The sequence below is a fragment of the Sciurus vulgaris genome, assembly GCF_902686455.1.
Source record: "Sciurus vulgaris genome assembly, chromosome: 6".
Taxonomy (NCBI): Eukaryota; Metazoa; Chordata; class Mammalia; order Rodentia; family Sciuridae; genus Sciurus; species Sciurus vulgaris.
The window spans coordinates 68,543,889-68,564,961 of NC_136466.1; the positions used below are offsets into that span (position 1 = coordinate 68,543,889).

The following is a 21,073-nucleotide window of genomic DNA, read 5'->3' on the forward strand; positions in this document are numbered from 1 at the left end:
ATAACCTTAAAATTAAGGTGCAAGAAACAAAATGGAAACATAGGCTTTCAAAAATGAGCTGACAGATTCCACCTAGAAATGGGGCAGATCGAAATACTCTCTACCAAAGGAACCTGGGACAGAAAAGATTAAATCAGAAGAGGAAGAAAGCTAATGACATAATGGCGAGCCACAAATGCCACAAATGAAAAACAACGTACATAATACTTGATACAATTATTCAGTGTGCTTGCTCTAATGCCACAAAAGATTAAAAACATTAGGTTACTGCATATGGCAACATTTACCTATCTTCCCATACTCATTCCTGAATGATGTGCACCTGCTGATATTTACCTCCTCCTTGAACTGCAAGTTCTGCCAGCATGAAGAAGATGCACTTAGCCAGGGCACCAGAGAGCACTGCATATATATAAACACACACTGTAATATTTTAGGTTGCTTGTGATGATCACTGAAAACATCATGAGCAACAGCAAAACACCAGAGAGACTGGTAACAAGTTAGCATTGTGCAGGTCATGTGGGAACGTTCATTCCAATTACAAAGAGAAGTACCTAAGTGGAATTTATTAGATTTAAGAACTGTCCTGGTGTGAATTGTTTGTGGTAGGCATGTCTATGGTGAAATGCAAATGCTGAAAGTGAGAGAGATGGGGCATTCAAGCTCAGCCATGTTTCCTTGCACCTCTTGCCTATAAAGTTAAATATGAAGTTTCTTCCAAAGTCAAGATATTATTTTAAAGAGGCATCTAACAGCTATGATGGCTACAGGAATAATTTTTTAAAAATATGTTCTGACATTGAATTAACATTCAAAAAGTAATATATATGCAAAAATGTATTTGATTTCAATTTACATTTAACATCATAGATTTAAGGAGTATAGAAAAATAAACAAAATAAATTAATGTAAAGTGTAGCCATGACAAAGAATCATAGACTATGGGGGCGGGGGGAGTCACAAAGATGTGTCCCTGTGTAAGAGGAAATAATAGATGATACACAACAGAACAGGTGGAGTGTGTTGTGCTGTGCACTTCTTGAACAGGATCTTTCTTAGCAAACACTGGTCAATTCATCTGAACTAATGCAAGCTCTCAGTCTCCCTGGAACACATACTTATTGCTGCCCACGGTATACAGAATTCCAGGCCAAGCTTACTTCCTCCGCACATCTGCTGCCACCAGGTGAGATACCAACAGTTCCTTGCACTTTCTCCTCAAGCATGTTTATACCACTTGTACTTGTTATTGTAATTAATTTCATTCAATATTAATGGAAGGATGAAATATGAGTATGAAAAGAACGCAGTTTATTCTACAAAATCTGAATGGAGATGCCATATAACAATTGCAGTCAAACACAGTTGGATGTATGATAGTTTTAAAAGACCATAGTGAGGGCAGGAGGGAGGAATCATAAACATTTAGAAGTCTACACTTACGTTATAAATATCTTTAATTTATTGTTACACTTTTTTAAAAATGGGAAAACAGTAGTACTACAGATTAATAGCAGTGATGACTAAACACTCAATAAACGTATAAACATAACAAGGCATATCAAACTTGTTTAATTCTTATAATTTAGGCTAGTAGTATTTCATTCCCATTTTACATATAATGCCAACTAAGGCGTAGACTTAGGAAGCTTGCCTAAATTTATATTTCTCTTAGTGGAAGACGGGATTTGACCCAGATGCTCTGGCTTTTAACTATTTGATGCACTACCTGATGCACTATGTGTATAGTTTTTATATGAAAGATGACATGGCCTCGTCGGTGAACTCATAAATCTTTAAACCATCATTAAAAGATTAACAAGCAGCTAGGTATGGTGGTGCATATCTGTAATTCAAGCAACTGGAGAATGCTGAGGCAGGAGGATCACAAGTTCAAGGACAGCCTGGACGATTTAGTGAGACCCTGAATCAAAATAAAAAATAAAAATGGACTGGGGATGGGGATGTAGCTGCTCAGTGGTAAAGCAACCCTAGGTTCAATCCCCAGATATATATTAGAGAGGGGGAGGAGAGAGAGAGAGAGAGAGAGAGAATGTTCGAGGATAAGTTTTAGGTTTCAAAAGTTGAAAGTTTGCAATTTATTTATTTTTATGATCCCCTTGCTTAAATAACTTTTAAATGTAAACAACAAATCAATCACATCAGCTGGAAGGCTTCAATTCCATCAAATGGGTAGAAGAAAGATGGTGGTCTTAAGAGAAGTGTGGGAGTTGGGACCTGTATACCACTGGAATAGGGTACTATTGTCTATACTGGGGCAGGAGCATGATATAAGGACATTCAAAAAGAAATATAATCTAGTTTTTTTTTAAGGGAAGAGGACTTGAGTTTTTAAACTTATGACAATAAAATCAGGTTGTTGAGTAAAATCTGTACATTTTTTCATTTGACCACTGCAACAAAGTGATAATATGCCCAGTTGTCTAGTTGATGTGATGTTATTATTATTTGCTGAGAGCCTATTATGTATGGGGCTCTGTTCCAGGAGGAGGACATAAAGCAATGAAAAAGCCAGATCAGGCCCTTGACTTCATGAAGTTTGAATATAGCAGCTTCATTCTTACCTTTGCTTCAGATAATTAAATGCATTTCACATCAATTGCGGATTCATCCTTTTTCTTTTCTTTTAACCTTGTAGTAATGATATCATCTGCCAGGCACTTAAGAATTTTTTTTTATGTTCAATATTTTGTGTACTTGAGATGATATTTACAAATCTGTAACCCTGTAAGTAACCCTCAGCCTCAGTTTCTTTATATGAACTATCAAGTAGGGCTGGGGGTATAGGTCAGTGGTAAAGTGATGACCTTGCATGCAGGAGGTCCTGGGTTTGAGTCCCAGCACCACCACAATAATAATAATAATAATAATAATAATAATAAATAAATAAATAAATAAATAGTAATACCCATTTCATTCAACTCCTGCCAGCAAAAGTGGGCAGCAGTGTGTGTGTGTGGGGGTAGGTTGTCAATAAATATTTGGTATAAATATAACTATTCTTATTACTCTGAAAAGCATATGGGCTAAAATTTATGCATGCTTTCACTGAAACTGGTGGTGCACACCGGTCATCCAAGTGACTCAGGAAGCTGAGGCAGGAGTATCACAAGTTTGAGGCCAGCCTCAGCAACTTTGGGAGATTCTCAGCAACTTATTGAGACCCTGTCTCAATAAAAAAGGACTATGGATGTGACTCAGTGGTTAAGTGCCTCTGGGTTAAATTTCTGGTACCAAAAAAATTTTTTAATTGATAAAATTTATGCATACTTTCAAATGAGTGTAAAAGAATGAGAATTTTACTGTCAAATTCAAAATTATGCATATTTAGACCACTGAAAAGTAGAAAAAAAATTCATATTCCTGCTCAAATAAAAAGCATTTGCAATGGCAATTTTTATTTAAAACTGTATTTCTCCATATTAATATCTGCTGGATTTGCAGAAAAAGTGAACTGGGAAAAAATGTTAACTGGTAAGTCTTGTAAAATTATGAATTATTTAAAAGCAGAAACTACCTAGCACTTATAATTCAAATGTATGAGAGACGGAGTGAATTCTTTTCATAGAGCAGAGATTCAGCCTATGAAGTAAGCTTATGATATGGGGGAAAGTGTTCAGATAACTACGGTCCCTCAACATACATGCACATATATGTGCATATGTAGAGACATAATTATATGTATACATGGACATAATTCCTAGTTCTTTTAAGCAAATGTACAAGGATAATCATATTAGCATGAGTTAACTCACTTTAGTAAGTTGCAGGACTGGGACCTTCTGGGAATCTGAAGCACTGCAAAGACTCCACTTCAAATCCCAATTCTTATCATCAAGTCAGAAAGATTTCAGAAAGGTCATTCAGACAAACAAGCAATGGGTTAATTAGAAGGAATGGGTAAGGGGAAAAGGGAACTCTCTCAAGGGAAAAAGTAGATCCCGTAAGAACGTAGAGGACCTCTCTTGCACTAGTATTATTGTGGATCCCAGAGGTTTCCAGACAGTCTTGCTCTGGTCCACTTCTTGACTTTTGACTGACAGCAGGATAACATCAGACATTCAAGTCTCCACTGCCATGAAAATTCTAGGTCATTTTGGTCCATGCTGATGTGTTCTAATTGGATTCTTAATCACAAATTCTTATGATTAGGATGAATTATCCTTATTTTTCTGAGTTCTGGGATCTGGTCTGTGAAAGGGTCACAAGTCTTTCCCTTCAGGGTAACATGTGTTCCTCTTATCCACATTATTTTGGGACAGGGTTTCTCTGCAGGTAACAGGTAGTTTGCTGAGGAATGTGACCTATTTTATTCACTTAAGGCCAAACAGGGATTCAGGTAAATTGCTTCTTTGAAAAACAAGCATGTAGGGGTCACACAGTGGGCCCAGTTTATAGAATCATCTCCTTAACCTCCCCTGTACCCACTATTCACATTTGTCTATCTCCTATTAGAAACATCTATAAATTATTATAGGATTGGATCTTGAGTTTTTTCTCATGAAAAAACTATTGGGTAGTTTGGGGAACCAAATACATGGAAGACCTCTAATTCTTGTCCTTGCCTTAGGAGATGGAAAAACTGGCAAGTAGGCAAAGTAGAGTTATCTAAGTAAATTTTTATTTATCGTCCACTAAGAGCATCCAAGGCAAGGGCCTCCTTCTAGTTGATATGCACTTTGTGGGGCTAGAAATCTGTCTCCGAGATATTAAAGTGCATTTCGTTAACACTGAGTTGGCTTAGCGCTCTTTATAAAAATCCTTCTGGCTGAGGGTTCTGCGTTGGCATAGGTTTTGGTTCCCTTTTTTTTCTCCCGGAGGCAAGCTCCTCTTCCTTTGCCAAGATGGCGGCCCCTGGAAGTTTGCCCCATAAATTGGCTCCGGATAAGGGGCCTGCTTAAACTCGAGGTATTTCTTATATAGCACCCAACGCACCGGGCAACATTTACCCTTTAGAACCAAGGAAAGGCGACTTAGGTTAGCCACGATGGAGAACCTTTGCCAAGATGGTGGCCGCGGGGCCGGCTGGCGTCACCGCTCTTTACCAAGATGGCGGTGGGCGGCTTCCGGCATGCGCTTCCCTAATCGCCTCCAAGATGTCAGAGCAGAAGCGGACGCCGTCAGGGTCGGAGCTCGGCCAGAGAGAGTGTGACTGTGGCCGCGGGCCGGGGAAGGGGTTAGTTGGACCTGCGGCAGCCCCCGCTCTTGTTAGGAGCTGCCAAGTGCTGTCACCTGTGGGGGTGCAAAAGTTACCTCCCCACACCCTAAAGCAACACTGCACAACCTTACCAGAGTCCCAAAAAAAAAAAAAAAAAAAAAAAAAATCATAATTATGTGCCACACAAGGTAGGAGGCTGGGTCCCGGCATCGCCTTAGCCTTCCAGAAAAGGCGAGTTGGGGCAGGGGGCCGGGGCGGGGGCTTCCCGATCCGACACCCTTGCCCCACGCCCCTCTCCGCTCCTCCGAGTCGGGCCACGTGTTTCCCTGGTTCTGAGGGGAGGACGTAACGGGAACAGCTGGAGGGAGTTTAACGCTGACATTTTAAATCTGCGTGTGTCTTGTTTTATTTGGAGGGGCAGGGGGTCCCCAGAATGCGAAAGAGTGAGCGACGCTTTGAGGGCAGCAAATGTCAAGATTCGGGGGAGGGGCCTCTGTCAGGAACTTGGACCAGAGCCCAAGGGGGGGTGGAAGGAGAGGTCAGGAGTTTGGGCTGGGTGGAGGGCGTACTTCGCCAGCAACTTACTATTTCTTCTGCAACTTGCTTTTAAACCTGCCACCCCCTGCTTTCCTTAATCATAATTTTAAAAGTGCAGAGAAATTCAGCTTGCCGGAGGTTTTGCATTTGGCTTGCAACTTCCTTCGAGTGTGAGCGCACTGGAGGGAGGGAGGGGTGGGGGTTGAACTTGGCAGGCGGCGCCTCCTTCTGCTGCCGCCGCCGCCGCCGCCGCCGCCGCCGCCGCCTCACAGACTGGGGAAGAGGGTGGGGGACGGTCGGGGCGCGGGGGAGGGTGGGTTCTGCTTTGCAACTTCTCTCCGGGTGCGAGAGCGCAGCGGCTGCGGACGGGCAGCCCAGACGATGCGGGGGCGGGGGACCTACAGGCACGCGACTCCCGCCGGGCCCAGAGTACGTATGCGCTGACCCCCTCTTCTGCCCTCCCCTACCTAAAGCCTCCCCAGAGGGCGTGTCGGGCGGTCGGGCCTCGAGCGCGGCCAAGTCGCCAAAGCACGGTTTCCGTGCAACCCAGTACCCCCTTTGGAAGTGACACACTTCGCGCAACTCGGCCGGGGGCGGCGGTGCGCACCAACCCCGCGGCTCTGCCGCGGGCCGCGCCCGGGCGTCCCTAGCCCGCCCGCTGTCACCCGCAGAGGCGCTGGCGGCGCTTGCAGCGGAGGGACAGGGCGAGCTCCGAGTGGGTCCGGTGCCGGGAGTTGGGCGGGGGCGGGAAGGAGGCAGCGAGAAGAGTAACTAGAGAAACTCGGCTCCTCTCCTAAGCCTGCCCCTGAGAGACCAGGTCGGCTCCCGCCGCCTCACTTTCTTTTTCCCTGGGTGGGGGAGGAGAAGCCCCGCTCTGGGGCGGCAGATCTCCTTCGCGGGGCCAAAGCCGGGGGCCGCCGGCGTGCAGGCGCCGTCGGGGCCGCGGTGGCGGGGCCCGCGCGGAGGGCGTGGGGGCCAGGGCTGCGGGCGCCCCTGCAGTTGCCTAGCGTCGCCAACAGGTTGCACCGTTCCCCGCGGCCGCCGCGCGGCCCCTCGGGCGGGGAGCGGCCGGGGGTGGAGTGGGAGCGCGTGTGTGTGCGAGTGTGTGCGCGCTGTGGCGCCGCCTCCGCCCGCCCCCCGCTCGGTCCCGCTCGCTTGCAGCGGCCGGGCGGCCTTTCGTGTGTCCGCGCTCCCTCCCTCTCCTCCATTTTGCGAGCTCGAATCTGTGACTGGAGCCCGAGTCACCGCCCGCCCGTCGGGGACGCATTCTAGTGGGTGGAAAGAGACTCCGCAGCTGGAGCGGCGGGGCGCCGGACAGAAGACGCGCGCGCCGGAGCTGGGAGCGGGTGGGGGACTGGCTTGTCAGCCGGGAAATGGGAGACTTTCTGAAATAGGGGCTCTCCCCTCCCCCCATGGAGAAGGGGGCGGCTGTTTACTTCCTTTTTTAAGAAAAAAAAATTCTCTCCTGCTCCTCCCGCTTTCACACGCTAAGTTGTTTATCTCGGCTGCGGTGGGAGCTGCGGACGGTGGCGGGTGAGCGGCGCCTCTGCCAGAGGTAAGAGGCGGGCGGGGTGGGGGCTGGGGCGGGTGCGGGCGCTCGCTCGCTCCCCCGAGGTGTCGCCCGGGGCCGGAGGCCGACCCGAGGGCCGCCGGGGCAGCCTGCAAACTTTTATTAGCCTCGGGGAGTGGGGGTGGGGGCTGGCGAGGGCCGGTGTCGGTGACGAAAGGGCAGCGCACGGTGACAGCGCTGGCCTCTTCCTCTCCCTCCACCGCCTTTCCCTGGCCCGGCCGAGAGGGAAGAACCTGAGCTCGGCGAGCGGAACCTCGTCCAGCAGCCCGGGTTATAAGTCCTCCCCCACCAAGTCCCCCTTTCCTTCCCCTCCAAGGGGTCCGCCGGACGCCCATTTTCTCGGGGAACCCTGAGCCGCGTCTGGATTCTACTCTCCAGACTATTTCCTCTCCGCCCGAGCGCGCCCCGGGTTTCTGTCCAGGCTCCGGTGCGCCTGGTTTCTGCCGGCGTGCGGGTGCGAGGGAGTACGCGCTGGGGGCTGACAGCGGGCAACTCGGAGACTTCGGCCGGGGCCGGCGTTATCTGGCAGAAGTGGGCGTGTCGGAGAGCTCAACAGGTCTGGACGCAGGTCTCAACCTCGCGCCACCCCGCCCCCGGCCGACTCGGGCTTTAGCTTCGGCATCGTTTCGAGCCCACTTTTCTAGGTGGCCCCTAACTGTAAGAGTTTGTTGGAGATTTTTGACACGTGCTAGTGTGACGTTTGGGGTTGCGGACTTGATCATTGCGTCCTTGTAATACCACTTAAGACCCCTTGGTATGGTTCACTGGGGACGATTTATGTGGCCGGGTCATTTGCAGTTGAAACGGGGGTAATGTCGCTTGAGGGAGCGTTTCGTTTTGTGAAGTATTGTTATGGTTTCAGGTTTGAAGGCAGCTGTCAAAAAAGCGGCATGGAAATTCATTAGGTTCCATTTGATACCTTGTGTTTAGAGATCGTTATCAGATAAACACAGCGGAGGGGAGGCGAGCTACGCAGTTTACCTTGCAGGTTTTTGCGGTGGCAGGTCCCCACCCCTCTCCCCACCTTCGTCACACTCCCCTTTTCAGTCAGTGCCAGTGACGTTTATACTTCTTAGCGCCTTCGTAAAGGAAAAGTTAGCTTTGATTGGACCGGATTTGACAATAATGTCCCAAATGTGTTTATCAAAATCTTTGCCCCCTTTTAAAACATCCGAATTATATTTACTTATAATAGCAATCTAACTCGTTGAGAATAAGGTCAGACTTGGAATAGGTGAAAGCTTAGAATGCAAAGAAAATTATTCTGAGCATTTTATTGAATGCTATTTTACTTGGATTTATGTGAATGTAATTTTAGTTATGGGTTTTTCTGTTTTTCAGTACTTTGGTAATTGCGAAGGAAAAATTGAGAGATATAATAGTATTTCATACTGAGGGTTTTGAAGCAATTTTAAAAATAAATGTAGCTTAACTTTTAGTCTAGATTAATCTAGATGTTACTAGGAAGTATAAGGGTCGATCGCTCTACTTGTCATATTTAAATAAGCTAAAATTGTAATGAGAATCTACTATTTGATTCTTCTTTTTAAAATGTAAGTTTTAGTTGGCCATATACATTTATGTCATGTTATATATCTATAATTTGGAAAAAGTAAAATATAATTTGGAGATAGGCACTATTAGATCAGGTACATCCCGTCAGAAATTTGGGTTAAAAATAAGAGCCTTTTCCCAACCTGTTAGAAGATAGCAGATCAGTATTGTTTATTTTTCAAATAAAATATGAATGGTTCACCTGGAGGTTGTAATAAAAACGTTGGATGTGTGAGTAGTTGGTAGGAGGTGAACTTGGAAATAATTAGGGATAGAGAGTTCTAGCATAGTATTTATCTGATGTTATATATATTGATTCTCAGAAAAGCAAACAACCTTGATTGAAAAGAAGTAGGACTTTTAATGATCATACCTTTTTTGAAATTAAATACTTTGACATCAATTTGAACCTTTAGAATAATCAGATGTAATGAATTATAATATCGGTGATTAACAAAGCTACACGTTCTTCAGTGAGTGGCAGCATGAATAGCCAAGCTTAATTCGATACAATTTTGTCCTCAGCTGTGCAAATGAACCGCATTGTACTTTTAAATGTGACACACTGAATGGGAGCAGGGGACATGACTTTTTATTCTGGAACACAGAAACTACTCTTCTGATAACAAAGAATTTGATCGAAGTTAACTGAAAGTATCGTTTAGTAGGCTGTCTCATATTAATCGAATCACAGAAATAATGTGACTTTATAGCTTGTTACCCGTTTTCCGCCCTTTTTTGTAGCTGATATTTGCTGATGGACTCCAAAGAATCATTAACATCCCCCAGCAGAGAAGAAGTTCCCAGCAGTGTACTTGGTCCAGAGAGGGGAAATGTGATGGACTTCTATAAAACCCTAAGGGGAGGAGCTATTGCGAAGGTCTCTACATCTTTGACTTCACTGGTTGCTGCTTCTCAGTCAGACTCCAAGCAGCAAAGACTTTTGGTTGATTTTTCAAAAGGCTCTGTAAGCCATGCCCAACAGCCAGATCTGTCCAAAGCAGTTTCACTCTCAATGGGACTGTACATGGGAGAGACAGAAACAAAAGTGATGGGAAATGACCTGGGATTCCCACAGCAGGGCCAAATCAGCCTTTCCTCTGGGGAAACAGACTTTCGGCTTCTAGAAGAAAGTATCGCAAACCTCAATAGGTCGACTAGTGTTCCAGAGAACGCCAAGAGTTCAGCATCTGCTTCTGTGTCTGCTGCCCCCACAGAGGAGTTTCCTAAAACTCACTCTGATGTGTCCTCAGAACAGCAAAATCGGAAGGGCCAGACTGGTACCAATGGTGGCAATGTGAAGCTGTATACCACAGACCAAAGCACCTTTGACATTTTGCAGGATTTGGAGTTTTCTGGATCCCCAAGTAAAGAGATGAATGAGAGTCCTTGGAGATCAGACCTGTTGATAGATGAAAATTGTTTGCTTTCTCCTTTGGCAGAAGAGGATGATCCATTCCCTTCCGAAGGAAATTCGAATGAGGACTGCAAGCCTCTCATTTTACCGGACACTAAACCTAAAATTAAGGATAATGGAGATCTGATCTTATCAAGCTCCAACAGTGCACCACTGCCCCAAGTGAAAACAGAAAAAGAAGATTTTATTGAACTCTGTACCCCTGGGGTAATTAAGCAAGAGAAACTGGGCCCAGTTTACTGTCAGGCAAGCTTTTCTGGGGCAAATATAATTGGTAATAAAATGTCTGCCATTTCTGTTCATGGTGTGAGTACCTCTGGAGGACAGATGTACCACTATGATATGAATACAGCATCCCTTTCTCAACAACAGGATCAGAAGCCTATTTTTAATGTCATTCCACCAATTCCTGTTGGTTCAGAAAATTGGAATAGGTGCCAAGGATCTGGAGATGACAACCTGACTTCCTTGGGGACTATGAACTTCCCTAGTCGTTCGGTTTTTTCTAACGGCTATTCAAGGTAAGATTAATGCTTTGCTGTGTTTATGTTGTTGTTTTGTTTTTGGATTTTTGAGGGAATTGAACCCAGTCCCTTTGCATGCTAGGCAAGTGCTCTATCACTGAGCTACATTCCCAGCCAGATTAACACTTTTCTATTTTGTAAGAATGGTACATTTCAGATAAGTTGGTAGATTTAAAAAGTCACTTGTTAGTCATGTGTTCTCTAGAAATTCATGTGTTTTTGCATATGAATAAGTGATCTTCTGAAAATAGGCATGGTAGACAACCTAGGTTATCCATACATAATCATTTTAGGTTTTTCATTAGTGATACTCAGTATCACAAGGGCCAGTATTGAAAATTTTACTTGTAAACTTATATTGCTCAGTAGCAGGTATCTTCAGTAAAAATTGTGTGAATTCAAGGGAGTATAATGTATGGTAATATAACTGTTGTACATATTGATTTAGCTGTTTTAGAATATGCTCTTCCAATACCGTTAATAGTTACATAATCAAAAATTGTGCTTCTGTATTTGTACTTTTGTGAAGTGTTACTTGAGAGTAAAGGGTTAAAAATTAGTACTGACAATGAGGCTTGTTCTTCAAACTGAACCTTTCTGTTGAAGAATGAGTTTTGAAATAGCTAAAGCAATGCATTATACAGTGTGCCAGACCATAGTATTTTTTAGATATGGGTCTTGTTCATAGGGTTCCTGACCTAAAGTAGACAAATTGTTTCTGCTGATCAGTTTAAGAAAGGAATTGGAAGCAGCATGGCGCAAACAAAATTTTATTTTCAAATGCTTCTGTAAGTTCTCAAGCAGATAACTGATAGCCAAATTGTTAAGTTTTAGTTCTTAGCTATTATTTGATTTTTTTTCCTCACTTTTAAGTACACTGATTTACCTTAAAAAGGTCCATCAAAAGGGAATTATTGGGAAAAAAAAGTTGTAAATTTAAAGGTATGTGTAGGTTACGTTCTCTATCCTGTACCCCTATCCTCAAGTCACATAAATGCTAGATTGTATTTCCATTCTAGGTGTGAGGGGAAATGTAGATTGTAGTGACAAGATTGATTGATCATTGTTTTTTTGTTTTTTTTTTTAAGAAGATAGTAGACAGTGACATATTTGTATGTAATCATTTCAAGTTTTTTCTTAAATGTTAGTGATGTTTATTGTTCCTATTAACTAGTCATTGAGTGTAAAGTTTAATTGAGGATTTTACTTAAAACTCTTAAAAATTTTTCTCCTGTGAAAAGGTATCCTTGCATTGAGAAACAGAGTGACTTTTCTTCTCTTTATGTAGGAAGCTTTTCTTATTAGGGAAAATTTTAGATTTAGGCTGTTCTATTCTTCTAAAAGACTTAGTTTTGTTTTTGTTTTTTGTTTTTTAAATCAAGAGGGAAAGAAACACTTTGGTTCTGTATCTTAATGCAAACTACTACCTACTAATCCATTATTCAATAGTTATCTTTTATTTAGATGAACACGACTTCACCTTTTTAATTGTCTTTATGACTTGAAAGTTTAAAATGTTTCCAGTAAGATTCGATTCTTGCTTATGCTTTTGCTTCAAATGTTAGGACATGCTGTTTAAAACTTTTCAATCTCATATTTTTGAAAGTGGATTTTATGTGCTTGATTTTCTTATAAGAGTAAGCACAGCTAATTTGACTAAGCTATCTGTAGGAAGCTATTAAATAGATTTATAAAACATGTAATTATACAAAGAAAAATAATACATTTAGGAAACTCTTTGTCCTGATAATCATCATAGTGTTGTTTTCATTTTCTTACTATAAGAGGGTGGGGGAACCACATGGAACAAAAGTTAATTTCCATTCACTGAAATTTCATTACAACTTATAAAATCTGGGATATGCAGAATAATTGTTAGCTGAATATAGGTTACCCTTAAATCATTAAAGATAATTTTGATACTTTTATAGTACTTTATGACATATAAAGTGTCTCCACATATTTTTAATTTGAGCCTCATAATAACTTTAGAGAGGTAGGCAGAACTATGATGATGTGGCAGTTTATAAGTTCTTTAATACCTGGTGAAATTTTCATTTTTATGCTGATGTGTGATTTGGCATGGTAATCACTAGTCTGTATCCTAACAAAAAGACAGAATGCTTTAATACAGGATCATCTGGTAATATTTGAAAATCCGATACCTTGTAACATTAATTTAGCACTGGAAATTTAGGATTACCCAGAACAAAGCTTCACCCAAGTAAATTGAAACAGTGTTTCTTTTCTAACCATCATTGAATTAGTCTATTGTTTCCAAACAACAACCATGATAAAACTCAAATTGGTTGTTTTCTCTACATATTACATGGCTCTAGCCAAACATTAGCTATGACCAGTAAGTAACCCTGAGCGGTCAGCAACTAAATCAACATGTTGAAGCCACAACTGGATTGAATACTGACATTCTGACTTTAGATATCAAAATATTAATAGCTAATAATTTCACTTCTATTCTTTCTAGTTTAAAAAGCAGAAAACATTGCAATTTGACTTTTAAAAACTGCTACCTAAAATTAACTTTCTTTCAGAATGCTTAAAAAAATGCCTTACATTCTGTTTTGGGGGACAAGGCAAATCCTTTAGATATGTCACTGCATTTTAACATGGAGTTAGCATATTAAATAAAATTACAAATATTGTGATTGAGCATAGAAAAGCATTTTCTTTTTAAGGTTAAAGTTCATTGATAATAAAAGGAGAAACATTAACTGATGATTGGCCTCATTCTTAAGTAAAATGAGTTAACTCCTTTAATATGCTTTCTCTAAAAATAGCATAAACATAAGAGTGATGAAGGCACATTTCTGCATACCATGTTTTTCAACATTGTTTTACCTTAGCATTAATGGTGAAATTGCTGGAAAAGAGCCAGAGAAGTAGATGGTTTTAGGAATTAAAGCTTTTATACTGGGATGATGTTGAAATATTAGTGTTAAAAAGTTGAGACCATTTCTTGAAGAGTAGGATTATTAAAGAGATAGGATTAATCAGGATGAACTTGTAGATTCAGTTTTAGGTAAAAGTCTAGGGCTCTGATGGTTGGCACCTAATGAAGCTACTAAAACTTGTAAAATTGGAATGTCTCTCATTAATCATATCTGTCTGATTTTATAAAAGTAATTAAATTGAAGACCTGTAACAAACACAGAATGAGTGAGGCAAATGCTGTCCCATTCTCATTTTTCTTATTAACATCAAGTCAAAGGTTTTCTGAAAAAGGGAGGAAGCATAGAGAAGAGATTTTGTTTTGCCTGTAATTCACTCTCTTTTTAATGGATTTTTTAAAATACTTTTTTCTTTCTTTCAAAGGTTTTGAAAATGAGTGTTTCAGTGTCTTTTTTTTTTATTGGCTTGATATTTTTGATAGTCATTCATATAAAGTAATTTCTATAAGTGGTCCACTTTGGGGTATTTATTGTTTATTGTTAGCTTTATGATAGATTCTTTTTAACTTTGTAGAAAAATCTATACCTTGTCATGACTGTATGATTGATTTTTTAAACACATTATGTATTTAGGTATGTCAATTTAGTTGGAAATTACTTCTTGTGATGTTTCTCTGGATATTCCCTGTATATTTTTTTAATTGATAACATTAACTTATATTCCTAATACTGTCTTGTTTTTGTCTGCGTTACAGATATTTTAGTCCGGTTACTTTCAGTATATTATTAAATGTTTATAAATTTTGTGAAAAGACTTATTCTGAAACATACCTTGCAAAAATGTAGAATAAATGCAAATTGTATTAATAGTAAAATTTATATGTGATTAAAGATCACTTTATGGGCTTTTATGAGTTTATATCCCCAAATTCATAGGTACATTATGTAAAATTTTATGGTTTATATGTATAGAGGTTTCTCTGAAGTGCATTGGTAGGTGTAGGACTAATGTAGAAAAATAGGGTTAGTTTAGGGATTGAACATTTTTATCCATACATAGGAATACAAATATATATATATGTAAAAATATCCATGAAAATATTTAAGTGGATATGAATTTGTATATAGTTATTTTTCTTTTGAGATGAATGTTTACAATTTGTTTTAGTTTATGATTTGGTAACTGAATATATATGAAAATGTATGAGCAGGAATCTGGTTGCCATTAGGGTATATTCATATATATATGAATGTATATAAACATATATAGGAATATATATGTGAAAATATACATGAATATTCAAAATAAAATAAATAAATAAAAATATTACATTTTAAAAAAGATCACTCCATGGGCTTTCGATATTTGAGTCAAAGAGAAATTAGAGCAAAATGGTATATTAGGCACTCGTGCCTAATATAAAAGATGAGAGTATCTGCATTAATTTGTCATAGTTATATAAGTCTTAATCTACTCTGACCTTTAGGTGATTGAAACAGCCTAGGTATGTTATGAAATTTTAATTTTTATTACATTTAGAGTAGGTCTGGGGCATAATTCTTAAAACACTTATTTTCTTCAGTGATTACACCTAGGTTTAGTTAGTAGTGAGTTCTTATGTTCTACTGTGTGAGTGATTTAAGTGGACAATATAGGCTTGTGTTGAATAGTATTACTTCTGAGGCTATCCTGCTAACATTTTCATCAAAAGTAATTGTATAATGCAGTACTTATAGGTATTTACCAAATTAATGGGCACTTGGTTCTAAATATTTCTGAGTCATGGAAAATATATATTGGTAAATCCTGTTACACAAAAAGTTTTCAAGAAATATTTTGTTAAATTAAGCTAAAACTGGAAAATGAATTACTTATTGACCTTTACAAAAGGGTTTTAAAGCCCATATGTTATTTCTGTAGCTTCAGAGAACTGAGGAGAACTTTGATTTTTTTTTTTCTTCGGTGCTCGTGATCGAACCCAGGTCCTTATGCATGCAAGGCAAGCACTCTATCCACTGAGCTATCTCCCCAGCCCTGATTTTTTTTTTTTAAAGATCCATTAAGTGTTCCTTTCCCTTTGAATGGTGTGTTATCATCTGTGCTTAACTAGGTTAGTATATAATTTGTAATGTTGATAGTTTTTTCACTTTACATACTTTAAAAAATTTATAACATCTTAGCTGTAGACAGTGGTTTCAATCCCCCAGTGGGGGAGGGGCAAAGGAGCAGCAGTAACAGAGTTATGGAATAGTAGAGACAAGTTTAGAAATAGCAAGAACAGTTCTGAAAACTACCTATTTGTATATACTGTTATGAATTTAGAGGTTTGAGCAGAGAGCAATTTGGGCCATTACACCTGTAATTCCAGTGGTTTGGGAGGCTGAGGCAGAGGGATCACAAGTTCAAAGCCAACCTCAGCAATTTAGCAAGACATGGTCTCAAAATATAAAAAATAAAAAGGGCTGGGATGTGGCTTAGGGGCTGAGAGTCCCTGGTTCAATCTCTTGTATACCCCCCCCCCCCACCTGCAGAAAAAGAAAAGAGTAATAAGAGAGTAATTTGGGACTGCACTTACAACAGGAATGTACCAACCGGAATTACAATTATTTCTTTCATGAAGTGGAAATGTAAAGCTAATTGTGGCAGTATAGCCCTAGTTGCTTATTAAGTTATTTTGCCCTTCTTGCTATGCTTTAGTACCAAAATAAGAACAGAATAAACATTTTACTTCCTATTAGGTTCTTCTTAGATCAGGTTCATATTTGTCCCATTGTTATTTGAGCTACTATTTAATGAAAATCTAATGATTTGAACAGTAGAAATAATCATGTCTTAGGTTAATAAAACGATTTAATATTTAATAGTACACTTTTATGAAACATTGTTAACTGGATTGCAAACTTTTTCTTTGGTGATATATTTCTATGGGTTATGTATTTTTCTGCTGACATTGAGGAAATTAAATTCTTAATGGCAAATATACAGAATAAATTGTGGGGTTCTGCAAGGACTAGTCATTTAAAGTATTTATATTACAATACAGTTCTTACAGCCAGTTATGTTGAATGAAAGTGTGTCATCCCTTAATTTTTTTCTCTGGGCTAGTTTAAATGTAAATAGCTTTAAGGATGCATACTTAAGCATACTTGTTCCGAGTTACCAACTATTAATTTTGAGTGCTTTAAAATACTCTTTCTTTTTAGCAAGCTTCAATAGGTGTTTATAATACAGCAAGTTTAGTGGAAGTTCCTCTTTAGAATTTTTTTCCATTCATACTATAGGGCACCAAAAATGTATATATAAAGAGAGGAAAAATGTTTTATGATTAGTTATAGATATTTACACATTATTTTATCGTGAATTTTAATTTTTGTAATCAATAATTCAGGAGTTCATTTAAGTATCCAATGTTTAAGACACAGTTTGTTGTAATAATATTATTTCTTTTGTAATAAAACTAACCTAATTCTAGTTGATTTTAAAATTCTCCATAATAATATTTAACCATGGCTATTATGAAAGTATATTTGATAGCCAATTTTGAAAGCTATTGTGAAATGATATCTAATTTAGTACATGATTTATTATTTCATGCTGATTTGGGCAATGCTGTGACTTAGGACCTTATGATTGTCACATGCTGAACTTTAAAGCTCTACCAACCATTTGTTATGGATACTGTTTTATGTTACTGTTTTAATTTTTTTTGTAATTATTAAGTCCTTATTTTAGGATGCAAAATTTAGTGCTTTATATCCCTCCTCAGATTCCTTCTCAACAATTTGAATTTGATATTTCAATTACAGAAATAGTAGAAAAATAATAAACTAAAAACAGAAAGACCTGGCCGGGCTGAACCAGTATATGATCTTGGGTAGTACGGTGATTTGGAGTTTAAAAAAAAAAAAAAAAGAGTACTTTACAGCTATGTAGTTGTTTGCAAATCGTGCTTGTGTCTCTGTAATTCTACAATCTTCTTAAACCTGTCAAGTTTGGTGAAGGACTGAAGTAGGGAATGATACACTAAAGTTCATTCTTTGACATTTTCTTTATACATTGTAAAGCACGTGAAAAAAACTCACAGATTTGGTATTTCTGAAAGAATTTTTAAAATAATGCAGTTGGTAGTCCATACAAAATAAAACATAAATATCACTACAGTTAGAGCTCAAAAGCTGGGGCTTCTGGGTTCTCCCTGCCTGTTTTATGTCTTTGTTGCCATTTTAGATTACAGTTTAAAATGGTTGGAGTGCCCATCTATTCCCACCCCCTCGTTTTTTTCAGACAAGAAATTGAAATCCATAGAAATATTTAAGGAAAGACTACAAAAAATAATTGGTGATACAACCAGGTTCTCAGTTATCTAAGCTCCCCAGGAGGCTTCTTTTAACATCTGGGCCTCTTCTAGAGATCTGAAACAAATAGTTAATTGACATAATAAGACTGGGCAGCTGGTGTTGTAGCTCAGTGGTAGATAGAGCACTTGCCTGGCATGTGTAAGATACTGGGTTCGATCCTCAGCACCGCATAAAAATAAAGAAATTAAACAAAGGTATTGTGTCCATCTACAACTTAAAAAAAAAAAAAAAAAAGCCTGGGCAGGTGTTTTATAAAAGTTACTTTGAGTAGTTTAGAGTTTTAAAGAATACAGTGTCTATATTCCCTTTATATTTTATTAACTTTTTTTTGTTATAGTGATTATTAATTATGTGGAAGCACTATGCTAAACATTTTTCATGCATGCATCTCATTTAAAACTCTAACTCTAGGATAAAGTTTGTATTCTGGTTTTTGTATTAAGTTCCTGATTCTGTCTATATCCATGTAGGACAGAAGGCAGCTGTTACTTGCCTTAATTTTACAGGTGGAGTAATGTTAGACATTTAAAGAGAAAAGAATCTTACCCATTAAATCTTAATACTGATCCAAAAGGAAATAGTTAATATTTGGTATGTTCAAAATTCCTCTTGGACCCTTTAATAATTTTTGTCAACTGTGAATCTTTAAATACAGTTTTTAAAAGAGAAATGTGATCAAGCTTCTGCATATATTTGTATAATCACTTATTGCCATCAGTTCCAACTTCTGTAAAAGAGCACCCAGCATTCTTGCCTGATAGTGTGTTGACTTTGAAAATTAAAAAAGCATTTATAAAAATGCAAGATGGAATTTTTAAAGCTCTGCCAAGTCCACTTAGCTCAAACCAGCATGACCCTCTGGTATCTATGTCTGTGGTTATAGGTATTTCCTATTATCAAGCACTAGGAAACTTTTTAGTGTCTTTTATGTGTAATCCTCTAAGGATCATGGATATTTTTCATGAAGACTGCTGTGTATTTAAAGACTGAAAGTGCCAAGATAATTATCTTTTACACCCCTCCACACACATTATTTATTTTCAGTTTTGGTTTTTTGGTAGTTTTTTCAGAGCTTTTCAGTGGATTTTGTTGTTACATATTAATGCAAAGATTGTCATTAAGAAACTAGTATGTCTTAAAGTGAAGTTATGAACTTTAAAATTTTTCAAATTTATTTAGCAAAGCTGTGTGCAAAAGATCTTCTGAATATACTGAATAGTAAAATTTGTCCTTAGTGCATAATTTTGGGATGATTATAAAGTCTTTGTATTTACTAACTTAAAAAAAATTAATCAAGTGATTAAAAAAAACCTTAAGTAAGATAAATTGGATGAATTAAGCCAAATATCAAATTCATATACATATATATAAAGATAAAACAGAGGCATGTACAGAAACAAATGGGAGTTTAGATGATTAAACATACCAATGTAAGACAATATAAGTTTGTAGATGGAAACTTTAAAAATTTTAATTACAACATTATGTGAAATTTGTCATCTGGAATCCAACTGGCTTTATTAAGGACAGTGTGATTATAATATCAATTGATTTTTTTTTTTTTTTTAAAGAAAACCCCAAATGAATGTTGTTTTTTAAAACCTGCACCTTGGGAGACTTTATGTATGATTCCTCTTTTGAAATTTTCTGCAGAGACACCTTGTAGGCCATGAAAGAAAATCAAACTCATTACACTACAGTAACACCTAAGTGTTCTTAATCATAAAATGTGTTTATTCCTTAGCTTGATCATTTACCTTATTTATGTAAATCCAAATGAGTTGAATATCTCCAGAAATTTAATCCTCTCTTGAATTATAACATTTGTTTTTGTTGTAGGTAATTTAAAAGAACCCATGTAGACATTTCTACAGAATATGTTTAATTCTGTTTTGCATATGCCTCGAGTTAGGGGCATAGTATTGCAGGGTGACTACTCAGAAATGGATGATGCTAGGTGGTTAAGTTCTGGTGTGTGCTTTAAGTAGCAAGGAACTTTATGTGAACAGCTTATACACATTCCCCTTTCTTAACATAGTACAGAAAAAAATAAAAGAATACTCACTTCTAAGCCTGCCTTTTTTTCCCCGTAAGTGTTTCTTTTCAAGTAAGATGGGCATACCTTTGACTTGGACTTAAAGGGAATTTGGTGATAACATATACAGAGTAAATGTGTGAATTCCTAGAACAGTCTTCAAAGCAGTTTAATTTCTCATTCCAATTCCTCAGTGTATAAGGAAATTGACTATTTGACAATAATTATGGCAAGAACAACTCAAGTATGCTAAAAGTATTTACCATTATAAAAATAGTTATTGCTACATTATAAAATTCATTATATTCTACTCTTTTTCTTCTTTTGCAGTGCTGGGTACTGAGCCCAGGGTCTCATGCATGCTAGGCAAGTGCTCTACCACTAAGCTATATCCCCAGCCTATTTTCTACTTTTATCCCTCATAACCTGAAAAGAAAATTTTGCTTTTACTGACAGTACTTTAAAAAAAATCAAGAATTTTAGTTGTTAATACTATTTTCTAATTCATTTCTCTGTTTAATATTCACAAAATGCTAGGATGAGTAGAACCTAGCCTTTGAAATTATTATTATTATTGTTATTATTAATCTTTTTAGTTGTAGTCTAGTTACCTAAGTAGACTCTGGGCATACAAACAGAGATAAAGAAGAAACAATACCTTTATTTTATTTATTTTTATGTGGTGCTGAGTATAGAACCCAGTGCCCCATGCGCACTAGGCAAGTGCTCTACCATTAAGCTGCAACCCCAGCCCCCAGCCTTTGAAATTATGAAAATACATGCAGTACTGTCAAATGTAGGATATACTTTTATAACCATTGTGTTAGTGTTGAAATTCTTGGAGAGAATTTCTTGGTGAAAATAGCCTGTTGAATAATTTTAGGTTTTTTTATGTTCATACTAAAACATCCTATTTTCTCAAATACTTTCCCCCCTGAAAAGATCAGTTATTTTCAGTGGCCAAGAAAGAGGGATATAGAGCCATC

At 38.5% G+C, this 21,073-nt stretch overlaps 1 protein-coding gene across 6 annotated transcripts in view; it reads left to right on the plus strand.

The window, feature by feature from the left end:
* Positions 1–5,125: 5,125 nt before the first annotated feature.
* The window catches only part of NR3C1 (nuclear receptor subfamily 3 group C member 1), a 97,893-nt gene continuing 81,945 nt past the window's right edge, over positions 5,126–21,073 (plus strand). The window contains exons 1-2 of one of the 6 annotated variants that reach the window (XM_079144357.1): positions 5,126–5,370; positions 9,588–10,781. In XM_079144357.1, the coding sequence (XP_079000483.1) occupies positions 9,601–10,781 (1,181 nt within the window). In that variant the 5' untranslated portion in view covers positions 5,126–5,370; positions 9,588–9,600. Of the gene's footprint in view, positions 5,371–6,017; positions 6,149–6,195; positions 6,537–6,785; positions 7,275–7,414; positions 7,846–9,587; positions 10,782–21,073 lie in introns of those variants that run through there. The other 5 variants (XM_079144356.1, XM_079144359.1, XM_079144355.1 and 2 more) reach the window with 5 other exon arrangements.